Source organism: Salmo salar, chromosome ssa14 (genome assembly GCF_905237065.1).
Source record: "Salmo salar chromosome ssa14, Ssal_v3.1, whole genome shotgun sequence".
In the NCBI taxonomy this organism is placed as follows: domain Eukaryota; kingdom Metazoa; phylum Chordata; class Actinopteri; order Salmoniformes; family Salmonidae; genus Salmo; species Salmo salar.
Window position 1 is genome coordinate 51,587,625 of NC_059455.1, and position 19,587 is coordinate 51,607,211.

General features: G+C 45.4%; 1 protein-coding gene across 1 annotated transcript in view; it reads left to right on the forward strand.

The window, feature by feature from the left end:
• Positions 1-10,142, forward strand: part of pigk (phosphatidylinositol glycan anchor biosynthesis, class K) — a 161,250-nt gene extending 151,108 nt beyond the window's left edge. Inside the window, 5 exon segments of the mRNA XM_045694539.1 lie at positions 1,662-1,772; positions 5,251-5,320; positions 5,323-5,425; positions 7,176-7,248; positions 9,973-10,142. Coding sequence (XP_045550495.1) covers positions 1,662-1,772; positions 5,251-5,320; positions 5,323-5,425; positions 7,176-7,248; positions 9,973-10,089 — 474 coding nt within the window. The 3' untranslated portion in view covers positions 10,090-10,142.
• Positions 10,143-19,587: the final 9,445 nt, after the last annotated feature.

Below are 19,587 nucleotides of genomic sequence, written 5' to 3' on the forward strand. Positions count from 1 at the left end.
CATGGTAGTAGCTCTGTGTTGTCCTCTATGGTATTGACATGGTAGTAGCTCTGTGTTGTCCTCTATGGTGTTGACATGGTAGTAGCTCCGTGTTGTCCTCTATGGTGTTGACATGGTAGTAGCTCTGTGTTGTCCTCTATAGTGGTGACATGGTAGTAGCTCTGTGTTGTCCTCTATGGTGTATACATGGTAGTAGCTCTGTGTTGTCCTCTATGGTGGTGTTGACATGGTAGTAGCTCTGTGTTGTCCTCTATGGTGGTGACGTGGTAGTAGCTCTGTGTTGTCCTCTATGGTGGTGTTGACGTGGTAGTAGCTCTGTGTTGTCCTCTATGGTGGTATTGACGTGGTAGTAGCTCTCTGTTGTCCTCTATGGTGGTATTGACGTGGTAGTAGCTCTGTGTTGTTCTCTATGGTGGTGTTGACGTGGTAGTAGCTCTGTGTTGTCCTCTATGGTGGTGGTGACGTGGTAGTAGCTCTGTGTTGTCCTCTATGGTGTTGACATGGTAGTAGCTCTGTGTTGTCCTCTATGGTGGTGACATGGTAGTAGCTCTGTGTTGTCCTCTATGGTGTTGACATGGTAGTAGCTCTGTGTTGTCCTCTATGGTGTTGACATGGTAGTAGCTCTGTGTTGTCCTCTATGGTGGTTGACATGGTAGTAGCTCTGTGTTGTCCTCTATGGTGGTGTTGACGTGGTAGTAGCTCTGTGTTGTCCTCTATGGTGGTGTTGACGTGGTAGTAGCTCTGTGTTGTCCTCTATGGTGGTGTTGACGTGGTAGTAGCTCTGTGTTGTCCTCTATGGTGGTGGTGACGTGGTAGTAGCTCTGTGTTGTCCTCTATGGTGGTGGTGACGTGGTAGTAGCTCTGTGTTGTCCTCTATGGTGGTGGTGACGTGGTAGTAGCTCTGTGTTGTCCTCTATGGTGTTGACATGTTAGTAGCTCTGTGTTGTCCTCTATGGTGGTGACATGGTAGTAGCTCTGTGTTGTCCTCTATGGTGGTGACATGGTAGTAGCTCTGTGTTGTCCTCTATGGTGTTGACATGGTAGTAGCTCTGTTGTTCTCTATGGTGGTGTTGACATGGTAGTAGCTTTGTGTTGTCCTCTATGGTGTTGACATGGTAGTAGCTTCGTGTTGTACTCTGTAAAGTAAAGTGTTAACAATCCTTCGCTCCGACCCAGTCTCCATACAACCACTTTACCTATAACCACTGTGATTATCATTGAACGTCTTGAAGAACGATCTGGCCTTAATGGCCATGTACTCTGTTATAATCTCCACCCGGCACAGCCAGAAGAGGACTGGCCACCCCTCCTGGCCAGCCTGGTTCCTCTCTAGGTTTCTTCTTAGGTTCCTGCCATTCTAGGGAGTTTTTCCTAGCCACCGTGCTTCTACATCTGCATTGCTTGGTGTTTGGGGTTTTAGGCTGGGTTTCTGTACAGCACACCCCTCATAGCCTGGTTCCTCTCTAGGTTTCTTCGTAGGTTTTGGCCTTTCTAGGTCGTTTTTCCTAGCCACCGTGCTTCTACATCTGCATTGCTTGCTGTTTGGGGTTTTAGGCTGGGTTTCTGTATAATCTGCTGATGTTAAAAGGGCTTTCTCAATACATTTAGATTCGATAAGAGTTCCTACGTATTAAACAGTATTTATTGTTCTGTTATTCCAGCACCAGCCAGACCTGGCTATCGGGGTCCATCTGATGGACAGGTATACATTCTACCTGTTGGAGTTTCTAGAGGATATTCACCCTGCTAGCACCGCTAACATGAATGATCTGGTGAGTCTCTCGCGACGCTCTCTACTTCTCCTTCGGCCTTTCTCTTCGTTGTGGGGTTAGTCCTAAAGGGGTAAAGGTGGGGTTAGTCCTAAAGGGGGTAAAGGTGGGGTTAGTCCTAAAGGGGTAAAGCTGGGGTTAGTCCTAAAGGGGTGAAGCTGGGGTTAGTCCTAAAGGGGGGTGAAGCTGGGGTTAGTCCTAAAGGGGGTGAAGCTGGGGTTAGTCCTAAAGGGGGTGAAGCTGGGGTTAGTCCTAAAGGGGGTGAAGCTGGGGTTAGTCCTAAGGGGTGAAGCTGGGGTTAGTCCTAAAGGGGTAACGGTGGGGTTAGTCCTAAAGGGGGTAACGGTGGGGTTAGTCTTAAAGGGGGTAAAGGTGGGGTTAGTCCTTTTCGGCAAGACAGATCTTCCAAAGGTGGTGGAGTGGCAATCTTTACCAACGATCACCTTCAGTGCTCGGTTGTCTCCACCAAGTCTGTCCCCAAACAATTTGATTTTCTGGTTTTAAGCATTAAACTTTCAAATAGCTCTTCGTTGACTGTTGCTGGGTGCTATCGTCCTCCATCAGCACCGGCCTGTACCCTACCTGCCCTAAGCTCTCTCCTGGCCCCTTACACTAAGTCTGAATTTGTCCTGCTAGGTGACCTAAACTGGGACATGCTTAAACCACCTGACCAAGTCCTAAAGCAATGGGACTCCCGAAATCTTTCTCAGATTATCACCAATCCCACAAGGAATGACTCCAAACACCCAGAAAAGGGATATTCTCCTCGATGTTATCCTCATAAATAATCCTGATAGGTATCAGTCTGGTGTTTTCTGTAATGACCTTAGTGATAACTGTTTTACAGCTTGTGTTCTTAATGGCTGCTCAGTGAAACGACCTGTCCTGATTGGTCAGACGCTTGCTTAAAAAACTTTCAACTTAAAAACTTCCTTCATGAACTGGCCTCTGTAAAATGGTATAGAGTCAGCTTGATCCCCTCTGTCGAGGACACTTGGACCTTATTTTTAATATTTTCAGTGGTATTGTTAACAAACACGCCCCATAAAGAAAATGAGAATTAAAAACAGGTTCAGCCCCTGGTTCGACCCGTGACCTTGCAGAGTTACTCCACCTCAAGAATTCCATTTGGCGAAAGGCTCGGCACACGCATACTCAGGCTGACTGGCTCTCGTTCAGGCAAATGAGATCAGTGTACTCAGGCTATCCGGAAGGCCAAGTTAGTTACTTTAAGGAGCAGTTCTCTCTCTGTGGGTCTAACCACAAGAAGTTCTGGAAAACAGTTAAAGAACTGGAGAATAAACCCTCCTCCTCACAGCTGCCCATGTCCCTTAATGTTGATGTGATTGTTACTGACAAGAAGCACATGGCTGAGCTCTTTAATCACCACTTCATTAAGTCTGGATTCCTATTTGACTCTCCAACATTTCCTCATCTCCCAGCCCTTCTAATGCGACAATCCCCAATGCTCCTCCCGCTTTTTCCCCTGCCCCGCTACAAAGTTTCTCCCTGCAGGCGGTCACTGATTCCGAGGTGCTAAAGGAGCTCCTTAAACTTGACCCCAAAAAACATCTGGGTTAGATGTTATAGACCCTTCTTTAAGGTTGCTGCCCCTATCATCGCCAAGCCGGACAGGAGGTACGGACGGGAGGGACGGACGGGGCCGGACCTCACAGCTTTGGGCTCTGTTCTGTTCTGTACTCTTCCTCCCTTCATCTTGAGACCTGACGGGGGAGAGAGACGGGGCGTCTTGAGACCTGACGGGGGAGAGAGATGGGGCGTCTTGAGACCTGACGGGGGAGAGAGACGGGGCGTGTCTCACATGGGGCCCTGGTCATTAGTAGTGCGTCGTATAGGGAATAGGGTTCCATTTGAGAGGCATCACCCTCCCTCCCCCTAGGGGTTCTACTGCCCCCTCCCTCCCCCTAGGGGTTCTACTGCCCCCCCTCCTATGGATCACCCTCCCTCCCCCTAGGGGTTCTACTGCCCCCCTCCCCTAGGGGGTACTACCACCCTCCCTCCCCCTAGGGGTTCTACTGCCCCCCTCCCTCCCCCTCGGGGTTCTACTGCCCCCCTCCCTCCCCCTAGGGGTACTACCACCCTCCCTCCCCCTCGGGGTTCTACTGCCCCCCTCCCTCCCCCTAGGGGTTCTACTGCCCCCCTCCGATGGATCACCTTCCCACTAATGCATATTATTTCCACCAATCTTTGTGGTTTGTGAAGCTGCCCTGTCTCTTTGTTCTAGATTTTGTTTGTGGTATTAACGATCAATACTATGTATTAGTCTCCCTGGGTCAGAAGGGCAGTATTAATGATCAATACTATGGATTAGTCTCCCTGGGCCAGAAGGGGGGTATTAACGATCAATACTATGGATTAGTCTCCCTGGGCCAGAAGGGCAGTATTAACGATCAATACTATGGATTAGTCTCCCTGGGCCAGAAGGGGGGTATTAACGATCAATACTATGGATTAGTCTCCCTGGGCCAGAAGGGGGGTATTAACGATCAATACTATGGATTAGTCTCCCTGGGCCAGAAGGGGGGTATTAATGATCAATACTATGGATTAGTCTCCCTGGGCCAGAAGGGGGTATTAACGATCAATACTATGGATTAGTCTCCCTGGGCCAGAAGGGCAGTATTAATGATCAATACTATGGATTAGTCTCCCTGGGCCAGAAGGGCAGTATTAACGATCAATACTATGGATTAGTCTCCCTGGGCCAGAAGGGGGGGTATTAATAATCAATACTATGGATTAGTCTCCCTGGGCCAGAAGGGGGGTATTAACGATCAATACTATGGATTAGTCTCCCCTGGGCCAGAAGGGCAGTATTAATGATCAATACTATGGATTAGTCTCCCTGGGCCAGAAGGGGGTATTAATGATCAATACTATGGATTAGTCTCCCTGGGCCAGAAGGGGGGTATTAATCGATCAATTCTATGGATTAGTCTCCCTGGGCCAGAAGGGGGTATTAACGATCAATACTATGGAATAGTCTCCCTGGGCCAGAAGGGGTGTATTAATGATCAATACTATGGATTAGTCTCCCTGGGCCAGAAGGGGGTATTAATGATCAATACTATGGATTAGTCTCCCTGGGCCAGAAGGGCAGTATTAATGATCAATACTATGGATTAGTCTCCCTGGGCCAGAAGGGGGGTATTAATGATCAATACTATGGAATAGTCTCCCTGGGCCAGAAGGGGGTATTAATGATCAATACTATGGATTAGTCTCCCTGGGCCAGAAGGGGGGTATTAATGATCAATACTATGGATTAGTCTCCCCAGGGCCAGAAGGGGGTATTAATGATCAATACTATGGATTAGTCTCCATGGGCCAGAAGGGACGGACGGACGGACGGACCGTGTTTAGAGAACCCTGCTGTAAAAAACCTCCTTGAGTTGGGTTTAATAAAGATTTGTTTGTGTTCCAGTTTAAGGTGTGTCCTAATAGTCGATGTGTATTCCAGTTTAAGGTGTGTCCTAAGAGTCAGTGTGTGTCCACTCCGGGCCACCGTACAGACCTTTTCCTCCGGGACCCGGTAACGTCCTCATCACCGACTTCTTTGGCAGTGTACGCAAAGTAGAGATCACCGTGGAAACCATCAACCTGACAGCTCCCATGGTGCATCTGGCTGTGGAAAGGTAAGATTTCCTGTTATTGTTGTTGGAGTAAAGTCACTTCACACATCCTATGTTAGCGGGAAGAATTGACTGTACTGTCCTCTACAACCAAAGGTTAAAAGAAAGCAAGATCATTTTTTTTAAATTAATTTGACTGATTTTAAAGGAGCCACAGTAATAAATAGAGCCACTTTTACAGTTTTTCAATTGAAATTATTATACAAAACTCTTGCAACCTATAGAATGTTATACTTTATGAACTGGGTCGTTCGAGCCCTGACAGCTGATTGGCTGACAGCGGTAGTATATCAGATCAGTATACCACGGGTATGACAAAACATTTATTTGTACATTTCTCATTATGTTGGTTACCAGTTTGTAATTAGCAATAAGGCACCTTTGGGGTTTGTGGTATATTATGGCCAATATACCACGGCTAAAGGCTGTATCCAGGCACTCTGCATTGCGTCGTGACTAAGAACAGCCCTTAGCTGTGGTATATTAAGCTAGGTTTTACTGCGCTGTTGGAGCTAGAAACACAAGCATTTAGCTGGGTATTACTGTTGGAGCTAGAAACACAAGCATTTAGCTGGGTATTACTGCACTGTTGGAGCTAGAAACACAAGCATTTAGCTAGGTATTACTGTTGGAGCTAGTAACACAAGCATTTAGCTAGGTATTACTGCACTGTTGGAGCTAGAAACACAAGCATTTAGCTAGGTATTACTGTTGGAGCTGGGAACACAAGCATTTAGCTGAGTATTACTGTTGGAGCTAGAAACACAAGCATTTAGCTGGGTATTACTGCACTGTTGGAGCTAGAAACACAAGCATTTAGCTAGGTATTACTGTTGGAGCTAGAAACACAAGCATTTAGCTGGGTATTACTGTTGGAGCAAGAAACACAAGCATTTAGCTAGGTATTACTGCACTGTTGGAGCTAGAAACACAAGCATTTAGCTAGGTATTACTGTTGGAGCTAGAAACACAAGCATTTAGCTGCATCTACGATAACGCCTGCATATGTATATGTGACCAATAAAAGTTTGATTTGACTGGAGGTTTCTGCCCTTGCATCACTCTTAGGGTTGTCTGAGAGCATATTGGAGAAGTTCAGGGTAATGCTCAGTCACAGTAAGAAGCCTGCACCTCATTGGGCGGCAGGTAGCCTAGTGGTTAGAGCGTTGGACTAGTAACCGAAAGGTTGCTAGATCGAATCCCCAAGCTGACAAGGTAAAAATCTGTCATTCTGCCCCTGAACAAGGCAGTTAACCCACTGTTCCCCAGTAGGCCGTCATTGAAAATAAGAATTTGTTCTGAACTGACTTGCCTACTTAAATAAGGGTAAAAATAATAAAATATATAATACACACAGGCTGGAGGCTTAATACACACACAGTGTTCAACAGGCTGGAGGCTTTATACACACAGTGTTCAACAGGCTGGAGGCTTTATACACACAGTGTTCAACATGCTGGAGGCTTTATATACACACAGTGTTCAACAGGCTGGAGGCTTTATATACACACAGTGTCCAACATAACAATAACACAGCTGACAGCCCATCATTAAATATAATGCTGTGCCAACCAACCACTTCCGTTTTTATAGTGTTGTGTACCAGACTAGTCTGTCTCTCTAATGGTGTGTGTGTAGTGTAATGTGGGGTGTGTGTGTGTGTAGTCTAATGTGGGGTGTGTGTGTGTGTGTGTGTGTGTGTGTGTGTGTGTGTGTGTGTGTGTGGTCTAATGTTTTGTGTTTGTCTTATCAGACCAGTAAGTGAGCTGAAGACAGAGAGCCAGTCATACGTGGACCAACTACCAGTGGCTGAGATTATACACCAGGTGAGACACTATAGTTCCTGTGTTAGCAGTTAGCATGATACTGCCCCCACTATATTATTCTATAGTTCCTGTGTTAGCAGTTAGCATGATACTGCCCCCACTATATTATTCTATAGTTCCTGTGTTAGCAGTTAGCATGATACTGCCCCACTATATTATTCTATAGTTCCTGTGTTAGCAGTTAGCATGATACTGCCCCACTATATTATTCTTATGTTCCTGTGTTAGCAGTTAGCATGATACTGCCCCCACTATATTATTCTATAGTTCCTGTGTTAGCAGTTAGCATGATACTGCCCCACTATATTATTCTATAGTTCCTGTGTTAGCAGTTAGCATGATACTGCGCCACTATATTATTCTATATGTTCCTGTGTTAGCAGTTAGCATGATACTGCCCCCACTATATTATTCTATATGTTCCTGTGTTAGCAGTTAGCATGATACTGCGCCACTATATTATTCTATAGTTCCCGTGTTAGCAGTTAGCATGAAACTGCCCCACTATATTATTCTATATGTTCCCCGTGTTAGCAGTTAGCATGATACTGCCCCCACTATATTATTCTATAGTTCCTGTGTTAGCAGTTAGCATGATACTGCGACTAATTATTCTATAGTTCCTGTGTTAGCAGTTAGCATGATACTGCCCCACTATATTATTCTATAGTTCCTGTGTTAGCAGTTAGCATGATACTGCCCCACTATATTATTCTATAGTTCCTGTGTTAGCAGTTAGCATGATACTGCCCCACTATATTATTCTATAGTTCCTGTGTTAGCAGTTAGCATGATACTGCCCCACTATATTATTCTATAGTTCCTGTGTTAGCAGTTAGCTGATACTGCGCCACTATATTATTCTGTAGTTCCTGTGTTAGCAGTTAGCATGATACTGCCCCACTATATTATTCTATAGTTCCTGTGTTAGCAGTTAGCATGATACTGCGCCACTATTATTCTATAGTTCCTGTGTTAGCAGTTAGCATGATACTGCCCCACTATATTATTCTATAGTTCCTGTGTTAGCAGTTAGCATGATACTGCCCCACTATATTATTCTATAGTTCCTGTGTTAGCATGATACTGCCCCACTATATTATTCTATAGGTCCTGTGATACTGCCCCGCTATATTAGGACCTCAATCTATATGTTACTGGCTTGTCAGCCAGGATCTCACCTCTATATGTTACTGGCTTGTCAGCCAGGACCTCACCTCTATATGTTACTGGCTTGTCAGCCAGGATCTCACCTCTATATGTTACTGGCTTGTCAGCCAGGACCTCACCTCTATATGTTACTGGCTTGTCAGCCAGGACCTCACCTCTATATGTTACTGGCTTGTCAGCCAGGACCTCACCTTTATATGTTACTGGCTTGTCAGCCAGGACCTCACCTTTATATGTTACTGGCTTGTCAGCCAGGACCTCACCTCTATATGTTACTGGCTTGTCAGTCAGGACCTCACCTCTATATGTTACTGGCTTGTCAGCCCGGACCTCACCTCTATATGTTACTGGCTTGTCAGCCAGGACCTCACCTCTATATGTTACTGGTTTGTCAGCCAGGATCCCACCTCTATGTGTTACTGGCTTGTCAGTCAGGACCTCACCTCTATATGTTACTGGCTTGTCAGCCAGGATCTCACCTCTATATGTTACTGGCTTGTCAGCCATTCTCCAGGTTCCGTTAATGTAAGAATTGATGTTTAATGTTTGTGCCCAATTTGAAAGTGCACAGGGAAATGGTCTGGTTCGTTGTAGACAGAATGTATGTAATAAGGTAATTATGATATTTGTAGACCAGTTATGTGGTTACTTGTCATTGGATGTGCCAGAGATTGGCTTAGAGGATATAAGCGCCTGTTTGGGGGTTTCTGGGTAGATTGGGTTTGGTGATAGTGGCTGTTTGGGGGTTTCTGGGTAGATAGGTTTGGTGGTAGTGGCTGTTTGGGTGTTTCTTGGTAGATTGGGTTTGGTGATAGTGGCTGTTTGGGGGGTTTCTGTGTAGGTTTGGTGATAGTGGCTGTTTGGGGGGGTTCTGGGTAGATTTGGGTTTGATGATAGTGGCTGTTTGGTGGGTTTCTGGGTAGATTGGGTTTGATGATAGTGGCTGTTTGGGGGGGTTCTGGGTAGATTGGGTGTGGTGATGGTGGCTGTTTGTGCCAGGTACACCCCCCAGCAGCCTGTAAGACCTATAGATGATACAGGATAAGCCTGTTTATTTAGTTTGTTTATTGTCTACCTGTTTGTCTTGGAAATATTCATTCACTGTTGAACACTGTTAAGAACAAATCCTAGTTCCTGTTGTGGTCATGCTGATGGCAGAGTCAGGATTTGGCGTAAGCAGCATGACTCCATGTCCCCATCCTGCCTGGTGTCAACGGTATAGGCTGGTGGCGGTGGTGTAACGGTGTGGCACACCTTAGGTCCCTTGATACCAACTGAACAAGGTTTCCATAATACAAAGAATTCAGGATATTCTGGAGGCAAAAGTGGGTTCGACCCGGTACCAGATACCCTATAAACACACTGTTTTATTATGCTTCTTTAACTTGTATGCCAAGTGGATTCCAATAGGGGTATGTTAACTACTTATTGATTATGGCCGTACAATTAAGAAGAATGTGTTTATTTATTTTTTACCTGTTTTCTATATTGTACGACATCACATTTTGATGTATTTCTGCATATGTACCAAGATGTCTGTCTCCCGTCCTGTAGAAACCGAAGCAGAGGGACTGGCATCCTCCAGATGGTTTCATCCTGGGTCTGTGGACTCTCATCCTCCTGGTCTTCTTCAAGACGTACGGCGTCAAGCACCTTAAGCACATCTTCTAACCTCTGACCCGTCTTCTGCTCCTTGTGCAGTTTGACTAGTTCACTTGGCTTCCCTAGATTTGAAAGAGGACTGGTGTAGGACTCATGGTGAATACTCTAAAGCGCAGGCTTTCATCCATCCACTTATTTTAAATGCATGGGGGAGGAGTGCACAACTGCACACTTCAGGATAAAGGACAGACAATTGGGACGCGGTGTTGGCGAGGTCCCAATCTTTCTCTGGATTACTAGAAGACTACAAAGACATTATTAACAGGGAAAGAATGACGCAGTCTTGCGTGGAAGTTGTCTTTCTAGTCATTCTATTTCTATGGTTATTAACATTATCGAAAGGGGGCAATCTGTGATTGGTACATTCATTTGTTATTGTTTGAAGAGCAGATTGCCCCCCTTTTTAACGTCATTGTTTATGTTTAAACTCTGAACTGTGTTGGAGAGAATGTGGTGACACAACACTGACCTGCTCAAAGGCACATATTGTTGTCCCTTTCTGGACATAAACAGTACTGTGTAACTACTGATTACTGCTGGGGTTTATTATCCTGGACGTAACCGGTACTATGTAACTACTGATTACTGCTGGGGTTTATTATCCTGGACGTAAACAGTACTATGTAACTACTGATTACTGCTGGGGTTTATTATCCTGGACGTAAACAGTACTATGTAACTACTGATTACTGCTGGGGTTTATTATCCTGGATGTAAACAGTACTATGTAACTACTGATTACTGCTGGGGTTTATTATCCTGGACGTAAACAGTACTCTGTAACTACTGATTACTGCTGGGGTTTATTATCCTGGACGTAAACAGTACTCTGTAACTACTGATTACTGCTGGGGTTTATTATCCTGGACGTAAACAGTACTCTGTAACTACTGATTACTGCTGGGGTTTATTATCCTGGACGTAAACAGTAATCTGTAACTACTGATTACTGCTGGGGTTTATTATCCTGGACGTAAACAGTAATCTGTAACTACTGATTACTGCTGGGGTTTATTATCCTGGATTTATTGTATTGAATCTAACTGGTGAATGGGTTTAGAGTTAAAACGCAACTAAAGATATAAGGATGGAAGCAACAATCCTATGTTTATGTTGTATTTTTTTTATTATTGTTGCATGGTTTAGAATTAAAGAGGGAGAACGGAAAAGGAAATTGAGGCTTTAAAATAAAGGATTTAAAATACTGGAAAGCACTGGTCCTTCTCAGGAGAGTTTGAGATGGTTGTTTGTCTTATTTGATGTCTTTAAGGAAATGTGTGTGATTCTGTATATTCTTTATTTCTTTATTTTGTGTCTGGCGGCAGAGTTGTCTTTTTGACTATTCTTCCTCATATCTATAATTAAATTGATGGGACTGAAAGGCACCGTATTGAGTCTAGACTGATAAAAATGTAATTTACTTAAGAGCATGCTGCTCTGCATATTTCAGCACCAGGCTTTTGGCTTAAGTGCTACTCAGAACTGTAGTGATTCGTTCCAAATGGCCCCCTTATTCCCTACGGAACCAGGGTGCATAGGGCTCTGGTCAAAAAGTAGTGCACATCAAATCAAACTTTATTCGTCACGTGCCTAATACAACAAGTGTAGACTTTACTGTGCAATGTTTACTGACAAGCTCTTAACCAATAGTGCAGTTCAAGAATAAGAAAATATTTACCAAGTAGACTAAAATAAAAAGTAACACAATAAAATAACAATAACAAGGCTCTATACCGGGGCTACGGACAGAGTCAATGTGGAGGCTATATACAGGACGGTACAGAGTCAATGTGGAGGCTATATACAGGGGGTACCGGGGGTACAGAGTCAATGTGGAGGCTATATACAGGGGGTACGGGAGTCAATGTGGGGCTCGAGTCAATGTGGAGGCCAGGGTGCGGTACAGAGTCAATGTGGAGGCTATATACAGGGGTACCGGACGAGTCAATGTGGAGGCTATATACAGGGGGTACCGGTACCGAGTCAGTGTGCAGAGGTACAGGTTAGTTGAGGCAATTTGTACATGTAGGTAGGGGTGAAGTGACTATGCGAAGATAATAAACAGCGAGTAGCAGCATTGTACAAAAGGGGTGGGGGGTGTCAATGTAAATTGTCCGGTGGCCATTTGATTAATTGTTCTGCAGTCTTATGGCTTGGGGGTAGAAGCTGTTAAGGAGCCTTTTGGTCCTAGACTTGGCGCTACGATACCACTTGCCGTGTGGTAGCAGAGAAAACAGTCTATAACTTGGGTGACTGGAGTCTCTGACAATTTTATGGGCTTTCCTCTGACACCGCCTGGCAGGAAGCTTGGCCCCAGTGATGTACTGGGTAGTTCGCAATACCCTCTGTAGCGCCTTACGAACGGATGCCGAGCAGAGCATATGGCTCTGGTCTAAAGTAGTGCACTTATAGGGAATAGGGTGCCATAGGGCTCTGGTCTAAAGTAATGCACTATGTAGGGAATAGGGTTCCATAGGGCTCTGGTCTAAAGTAGTGCACTATATAGGGAATAGGGTGCCATAGGGCTCTGGTCTAAAGTAGTGCACTATATAGGGAATAGGGTGCCATAGGGCTCTGGTCTAAAGTAGTGCACTATATATATAGGGAATAGGGTGCCATAGGGCTCTGGTCTAAAGTAGTGCACTATATAGGGAATAGGGTGCCATAGGGCTCTGGTCAAAAGGTAGTGCACTATATAGGGAATAGGGTTTCATAGGACTCTGGGGATTCAGAGAGTAGGACATCTTAGGAGGTCATGTATAAAACGTAAATCACACCACAATACCATCAATAAAAACTGTTCTCCCTAATCTGAACGACGAAAAAAGAAGTGTCCTGTCACAAAAATCACACACACCATACATTTACATTTTAGTCATTTAGCAGATGCTCTTATCCAGAGTGACTTACAGTAGTGAATGCATACATTTCATACATTTTTTTTCTTCTCCGTACTGGTCCCCCGTGGGAATCGAACCCACAACCCTGGCGTTGCAAACACCATGCTCTACCAACTGAGCCACACACACCACTCTCCCTGCATCCTTTTAAAGTTTCTCTTAATGTCGTATCCTGTCCTGTGTGTGGCGTTCCCTCATCTTTACACCACGTAGGAGAGATGGGGTACGTCCCAAATGTCTCCCTGTTCCCCACAGGGCTGTGGTTAAACCTAGTGCTCTCTGGTCCCCACAGGGCTGTGGTTAAACCTAGTGCTCTCTCTGGTTAAACCTAGTGCTCGCTGGTTAAACCTAGTGCTCTCTGGTTAAACCTAGTGATCCCTGTTCCCCACAGGGCTGTGGTTAAACCTAGTGCTCTCTGGTTAAACGTAGTGCTCTCTGGTCCCCACAGGGCTGTGGTTAAACCTAGTGCTCTCTGTTCCCCCACAGGGCTGTGGTTAAACCTAGTGCTCTCTGGTCCCCACAGGGCTGTGGTTAAACCTAGTGCTCTCTGGTCCCCACAGGGCTGTGGTTAAACCTAGTGCTCTCTGGTTAAACCTAGTGCTCTCTGTTCCCCACAGGGCTGTGGTTAAACCTAGTGCTCTCTGGTCCCCACAGGGCTGTGGTTAAACCTAGTGCTCTCTGGTTAAACCTAGTGCTCTCTGGTTAAACCTAGTGCTCTCTGTTCCCCACAGGGCTGTGGTTAAACCTATCTTGGTTAAACCTAGTGCTCTCTGGTTAAACCTAGTGCTCTCTGGTTTAACCTAGTGCTCTCTGTTCCCCACAGGGCTGTGGTTAAACCTAGTGCTCCCTGTTCCTCACAGGGCTGTGGTTAAACCTAGTGCTCTCTGGTTAAACCTAGTGCTCTCTGGTTAAACCTAGTGCTCTCTGGTTAAACCTAGTGCACTCTGGTTAAACCTAGTGCTCTCTGGTTAAACCTAGTGCTCTCTGTTCCACACAGGGCTCTGGTTAAACCTAGTGCTCTCTGGTTTAACCCTAGTGCTCTCTGGTTTAACCTAGTGCTCTCTGGTTAAACCTAGTGCTCTCTGGTTAAACCTAGTACTCTCTGTTCCCCACAGGGCTGTGGTTAAACCTAGTGCCTCTGGTTAAACCTAGTGCTCTCTGGTTAAACCTAGTGCTCTCTGGTTAAACCTAGTGCTCTCTGGTTAAACCTAGTGCTCTCTGGTTAAACCTAGTGCTCTCTGGTTAAACCTAGTGCTCTCTGGTTAAACCTAGTGCTCCATCTAGTGAACAGGGAGCCATTTGAGAGATAGCTAGCTGCTATGATTAATAACTAGCGGAGATACCGCAACATGATGGACCCTCTGCTTTTTCAGCTCCCCTCCAACACACGCACCAGAGTTTCCTTTAGGATATGTGTCCCCGGACATTTGACCGGCAGCATTTTAATTTTACCGGACACTTGAGAAATTTGCCGGATCCGTATGCTTTGGGTGCGTAACCTGATTACGGTGTCCACCCACGGTGCTCAGAATGATAGAAGTCACGCTTAGATTATGGTGATTGATCTTAACAGAACGTGCTAGTTGAGAATGGAATGCTGTGCGGTCCTGACGGAATTCTGATGACACCATGACGATGTTAGAATACCTGTCCACATTGACTTTTCATCACCAACAAGACCAGTAACCAACAGCAGAATCACTAGCCAACAGACCAGTAACGAACAGCAGGATCACTAGCCAACGAGACCAGTAACGAACAGCAGAATCACTAGCCAACGAGACCAGTAACGAACAGCAGGATCACTAGCCAACGAGACCAGTAACGAACAGCAGAATCACTAGCCAACGAGACCAGTAACGAACAGCAGGATCACTAGCCAACGAGACCAGTAACGAACAGCAGAATCACTAGCCAACGAGACCAGTAACGAACAGCAGGATCACTAGCCAACGAGACCAGTAACGAACAGCAGAATCACTAGCCAACGAGACCAGTAAAGAACAGCAGAATCACTAGCCAAAAAGACCAGTAACGAACAGCAGAATCACTAGCCAACAAGACCAGTAACGAACAGCAGAATCACTAGCCAAAAAGACCAGTAACGAACAGCAGAATCACTAGACAACAAGACCAGTAATGAGCAGCAGAATCCCTAGCCAACAAGACCAGTAACGAACAGCAAAATCACTTGCCTGTCAATCTACTATCTCCCATAGTAGAAAAGTCACCTTGTTGTGCTGTGAGAAAGAAATGGCCTATTCCAAACAGACTCTGGGACAGTTGTGGGATGATAGATCCCAAATTCATACAACCAGTAGACCTAGGTTACATGAGTCTGATGCAACAGATCAGAACATTTTAGCCTAGAATGTTGATAAACTTTTATTTCTTCACTTTATAAGTGCAGCAGGCCACGCATATTTTGGTTCCATAATGGGACAATTCTGTTGTCAAAAGCATAATGCACATGCAAATAGTTTCTTGAGACTGAGATATCTGTTAGAAATTTAGAAAATGGAGATCTAAAGCTGCAACGACTAGCATGGGTTGCTAATATGACTAGGATTATCATCAACTAGCATGGGATGCTAATATGACTAGGATTATCATCAACTAGCATGGGTTGCTAATATGACTAGGATTATCATCAACTAGCATGGGATGCTAATATGACTAGGATGATCATCAACTAGCATGGGTTGCTAATATAACTAGGATTATCATCAACTAGCATGGGTTGCTAATATGACTACGATTGTCAACAACTAGCATGGGTTGCTAATATGACTAGGATTATCAACAACTAGCATGGGTTGCTAATATGACTAGGATTATCAACAACTAGCATGGGTTGCTAATATGACTAGGATGATCATCAACTAGCATGGGTTGCTAATATGACTAGGATGATCATCAACTAGCATGGGATGTAATATGACTAGGATTATCATCAACTAGCATGGGTTGCTAATATGACTAGGATTATCATCAACTAGCATGGGTTGCTAATCGATCATCAACTAGCATGGGATGCTAATATGACTAGGATGATCATCAACTAGCATGGGATGCTAATATAACTAGGATGATCATCAACTAGCATGGGTTGCTAATATGACTAGGATTATCATCAACTAGCATGGGTTGCTAATATAACTAGGATTGTGCCTTTGGCTACCGGACAATAAAATAGAGCTGAAAACCAATAGAACAGGAGAGAAATGCTGCTTCCATTGGCATATTGGAAGTCTTTCTAAAATAAATGGTCATATTTTGTCAAGGCTACAATGTAAAGTGGCGTGCGGCGTGCTGAAACTTTCCTACCGTTGCCTATCCACTCGAATGGCAAATGGGAGGCGCGCTTCAATTACCAGTGGAGAAATACAAGTAGTAGCTTTTTTTAAATCACGGCGGTCAAAACTGTCTTTAACTACACGACTGCGTTTTTTTTTAGATTGCGTGAGAAATAGAGCTCCACCAGCTGTCTGAAAAGGTGTTGGTTTTAGACCAGGGACGATAGCTCTGGGTTAGAGGCACAAAAGACAAACGGGACACAGACTCGTGTTTAATAACACTTTCCTGCCTCAGACACAAACAGCTTTATATGGTTGTTTATCATCGACGGCAATTCAATCACACCAAGGAGGTTGAGGTTATAGTCCCTTGGCAGAAAAAAAAGCTGATGGAATTGTTCCAGCTTCTACTAGAGTAGCCTACTTGTTTCACCGGAGATGTGACGTTGACCTCTGACCTCCTGGGATGGGCCGGCTGACCCCCTGATATACAGTGGGGCAAAAAAGTATTTAGTCAGCCACCAATTGTGCAAGTTCTCCCACTAAAAAAGATGAGAGAGGCCTGTCATTTTCATCATAGGTACACTTCAACTATGACAGACAAAATGAGAAAAAAAAATCCAGAAAATCACATTGTAGGATTTATTTGCAAATTATGGTGGAAAATAAGTATTTGGTCAGCAACAAACAAGTTTATCTCAATACTTTGTTATATACCCTTTGTTGGCAAGGACACAGGTCAAACGTTTTCTGTGAAGTCTTCACAAGGTTTTCACACACTGTTGCTGGTATTTTGGCCCATTCCTCCATGCAGATCTCCTCTAGAGCAGTGATGTTTTGGGGCTGTCGCTGGGCAACACGGACTTTCAACTCCCTCCAAAGATTTTCTATGGGGTTGAGATCTGGAGACTGGCTAGGCCACTCCAGGACCTTGAAATGCTTCTTACGAAGGCCACTCCTTCGTTGCCCGGGCGGTGTGTTTGGGATCGCTGTCATGCTCTAAGACCCAGCCATGTTTCATCTTCAATGCCCTTGCTGATGGAAGGAGGTTTTCACTCAAAATCTCACAATACATGGCCCCATTCATTCTTTCCCTTACACGGATCAGTCGTCCTGGTCCCTTTGCAGAAAAAACAGCCCCCAAGCATGATGTTTCCAACCCCATGCTTCACAGTAGGTATGGTGTTCTTTGGATGCAACTCAGCATTCTTTGTCCTCCAAACACGACGAGTTGAGTTTTTACCAAAAAGTTATATTTTGGTTTCATCTGACCATATGACATTCTCCCAATCCTCTTCTGGATCATCCAAATGCTCTCTAGCAAACCTCAGACGGGACTGGACATGTACTGGCTCAAGCAGGGGACACGTCTGGCACTGCAGGATTTGAGTCCCTGGCGGCGTAGTGTGTTACTGATGGTAGGCTTTGTTACTTTGGTCCCAGCTCTCTGCAGGTCATTCACTAGGTCCCCCTGAGATTTTTGCTCACCTTTCTTGTGATCATTTTTGACCCACGGGGTGAGATCTTGCGTGGAGCCCCAGATCGAGGGAGATTATCAGTGGTCTTGTATGTCTTCCATTTCCTAATAATCGATTTCTTCAAACCAAGCTGCTTACCTATTGCAGATTCAGTCTTCCCAGCCTGGTGCAGGTCTACAATTTTGTTTCTGGTGTCCTTTGACAGCTCTTTGGTCTTGGCCATAGTGGAGTTTGGAGTGTGACTGTTTGAGGTTGTGGACAGGTGTCTTTTATACTGATAACAAGTTCAAACAGGTGCCATTAATACAGAGTAGCGAGTGGAGGACAGAGGAGCCTCTTAAAGAAGAAGTTACAGGTCTGTGAGAGCCAGAAATATTGCTTGTTTGTAGCTGACCAAATACTTATTTTCCACCATAATTTGCAAATAGAATTCCATAAAAAATCCTACAATGTGATTTTCTGGATTTTTTCTCATTTGTCTGTCATAGTTGAAGTGTACCTATGATGAAAATGACAGGCCTCTCATCTTTTTAAGTGGGAGAACTTGCACAATTGGTGGCTGACTAAATACTTTTTTGCCCCACTGTATATCAGGGCGGACTAAAGTTCCTATTGGCTCAAGGCCAAGGTGGGTAAGGTCTAGAGGGATGATTGCGGGTCAAGGGTCCCATGAGAGGACAGAGATGTGACCTATAAACAGACACTTCACGCCTCCCAAGGCAGAGGTGAGAGAGGTCCTTCCTCCTGCAACAGACTTGCAAACAAGTTTCATTCCGTTCTTCATGTTCTCTTCTGGGAAATAAAGAACCTTGTTTCGTGTTTTTCTTTGAATGGATATGCATTTTTTTTTTTTGATGTCTTGATTAAAGATGAATAGGTTTTGGGGATCTGAGAAGTGTTGTCTTGATTTCTTATTTGTTTTTCTTTTTAATTTTGTTGTGTTGCTGTTTTTAATTGTTTAGCTCAACGGGCATTGGAGGTTATGCTTGTGACCTGTGACTCAAATGGCACCCTATTCCCATTACAGTGTACTGTTTCTAGCCTCAGGCCTCACAGTGGAGGACATGCCGTTAGCCTCAGGCCTCACAGTGGAGGAGCATACCGTTAGCCTCAGGTCTCACAGTGGAGGACATACCGTTAGCCTCAGGCCTCACAGTGGAGGACATACCGTTAGCCTCAGGCCTCACAGTGGAGGACATACCGTTAGCTTCAGGCCTCCAGTGGAGGACATACCGTTAGCCTCAGGCCTCACAGTGGAGGACATACCGTTAGCCTCAGGCCTCACATCATCTAGGGGCCATTGTGAGCTGGGTCGGTGCCGTTGTGAGCAGGGGCCGTTGTGAGCTGGGGTCGGTGCTGTTGTGAGCTGGGTCGGTGCCGTTGTGAGCTGGAGTCGGTGCCGTTGAGAGCTGGGGCGGGGGGCGTTGTGAGCTGGGCGGGGGCCGTTGTGAGCTGGGGTCGGGGGTGGGCTGGGGTCGGTGCGTTGTGAGCTGGGTCGGGGGGCCGTTGTGAGCTGGGTCGGGGCCGTTGTGAGCTGGGGTCGGGGCCGTTGTGAGCTGGGTCGGGGCCGTTGTGAGCTGGGGCGGTGCCGTTGTGAGCTGGGGCGGTGCCGTTGTGAGCTGGGTAGGTGCCGTTGTGAACTGGGTCGGTGCCGATTGTGGCTGTCGGTGCAGTTGTGAACATGGGCTAATAAAAAATCCTAATAGTAGTAATTTCCCTTCTTGACCCCCCCTCTCCTCCCTTCATACACACCAGAGGTAGCACAGAGTGGTGTGGTGGGAAAACAAATCTAGGTCCCATAGTTTTTTCCTGATCTGATATAACCTAACCCAA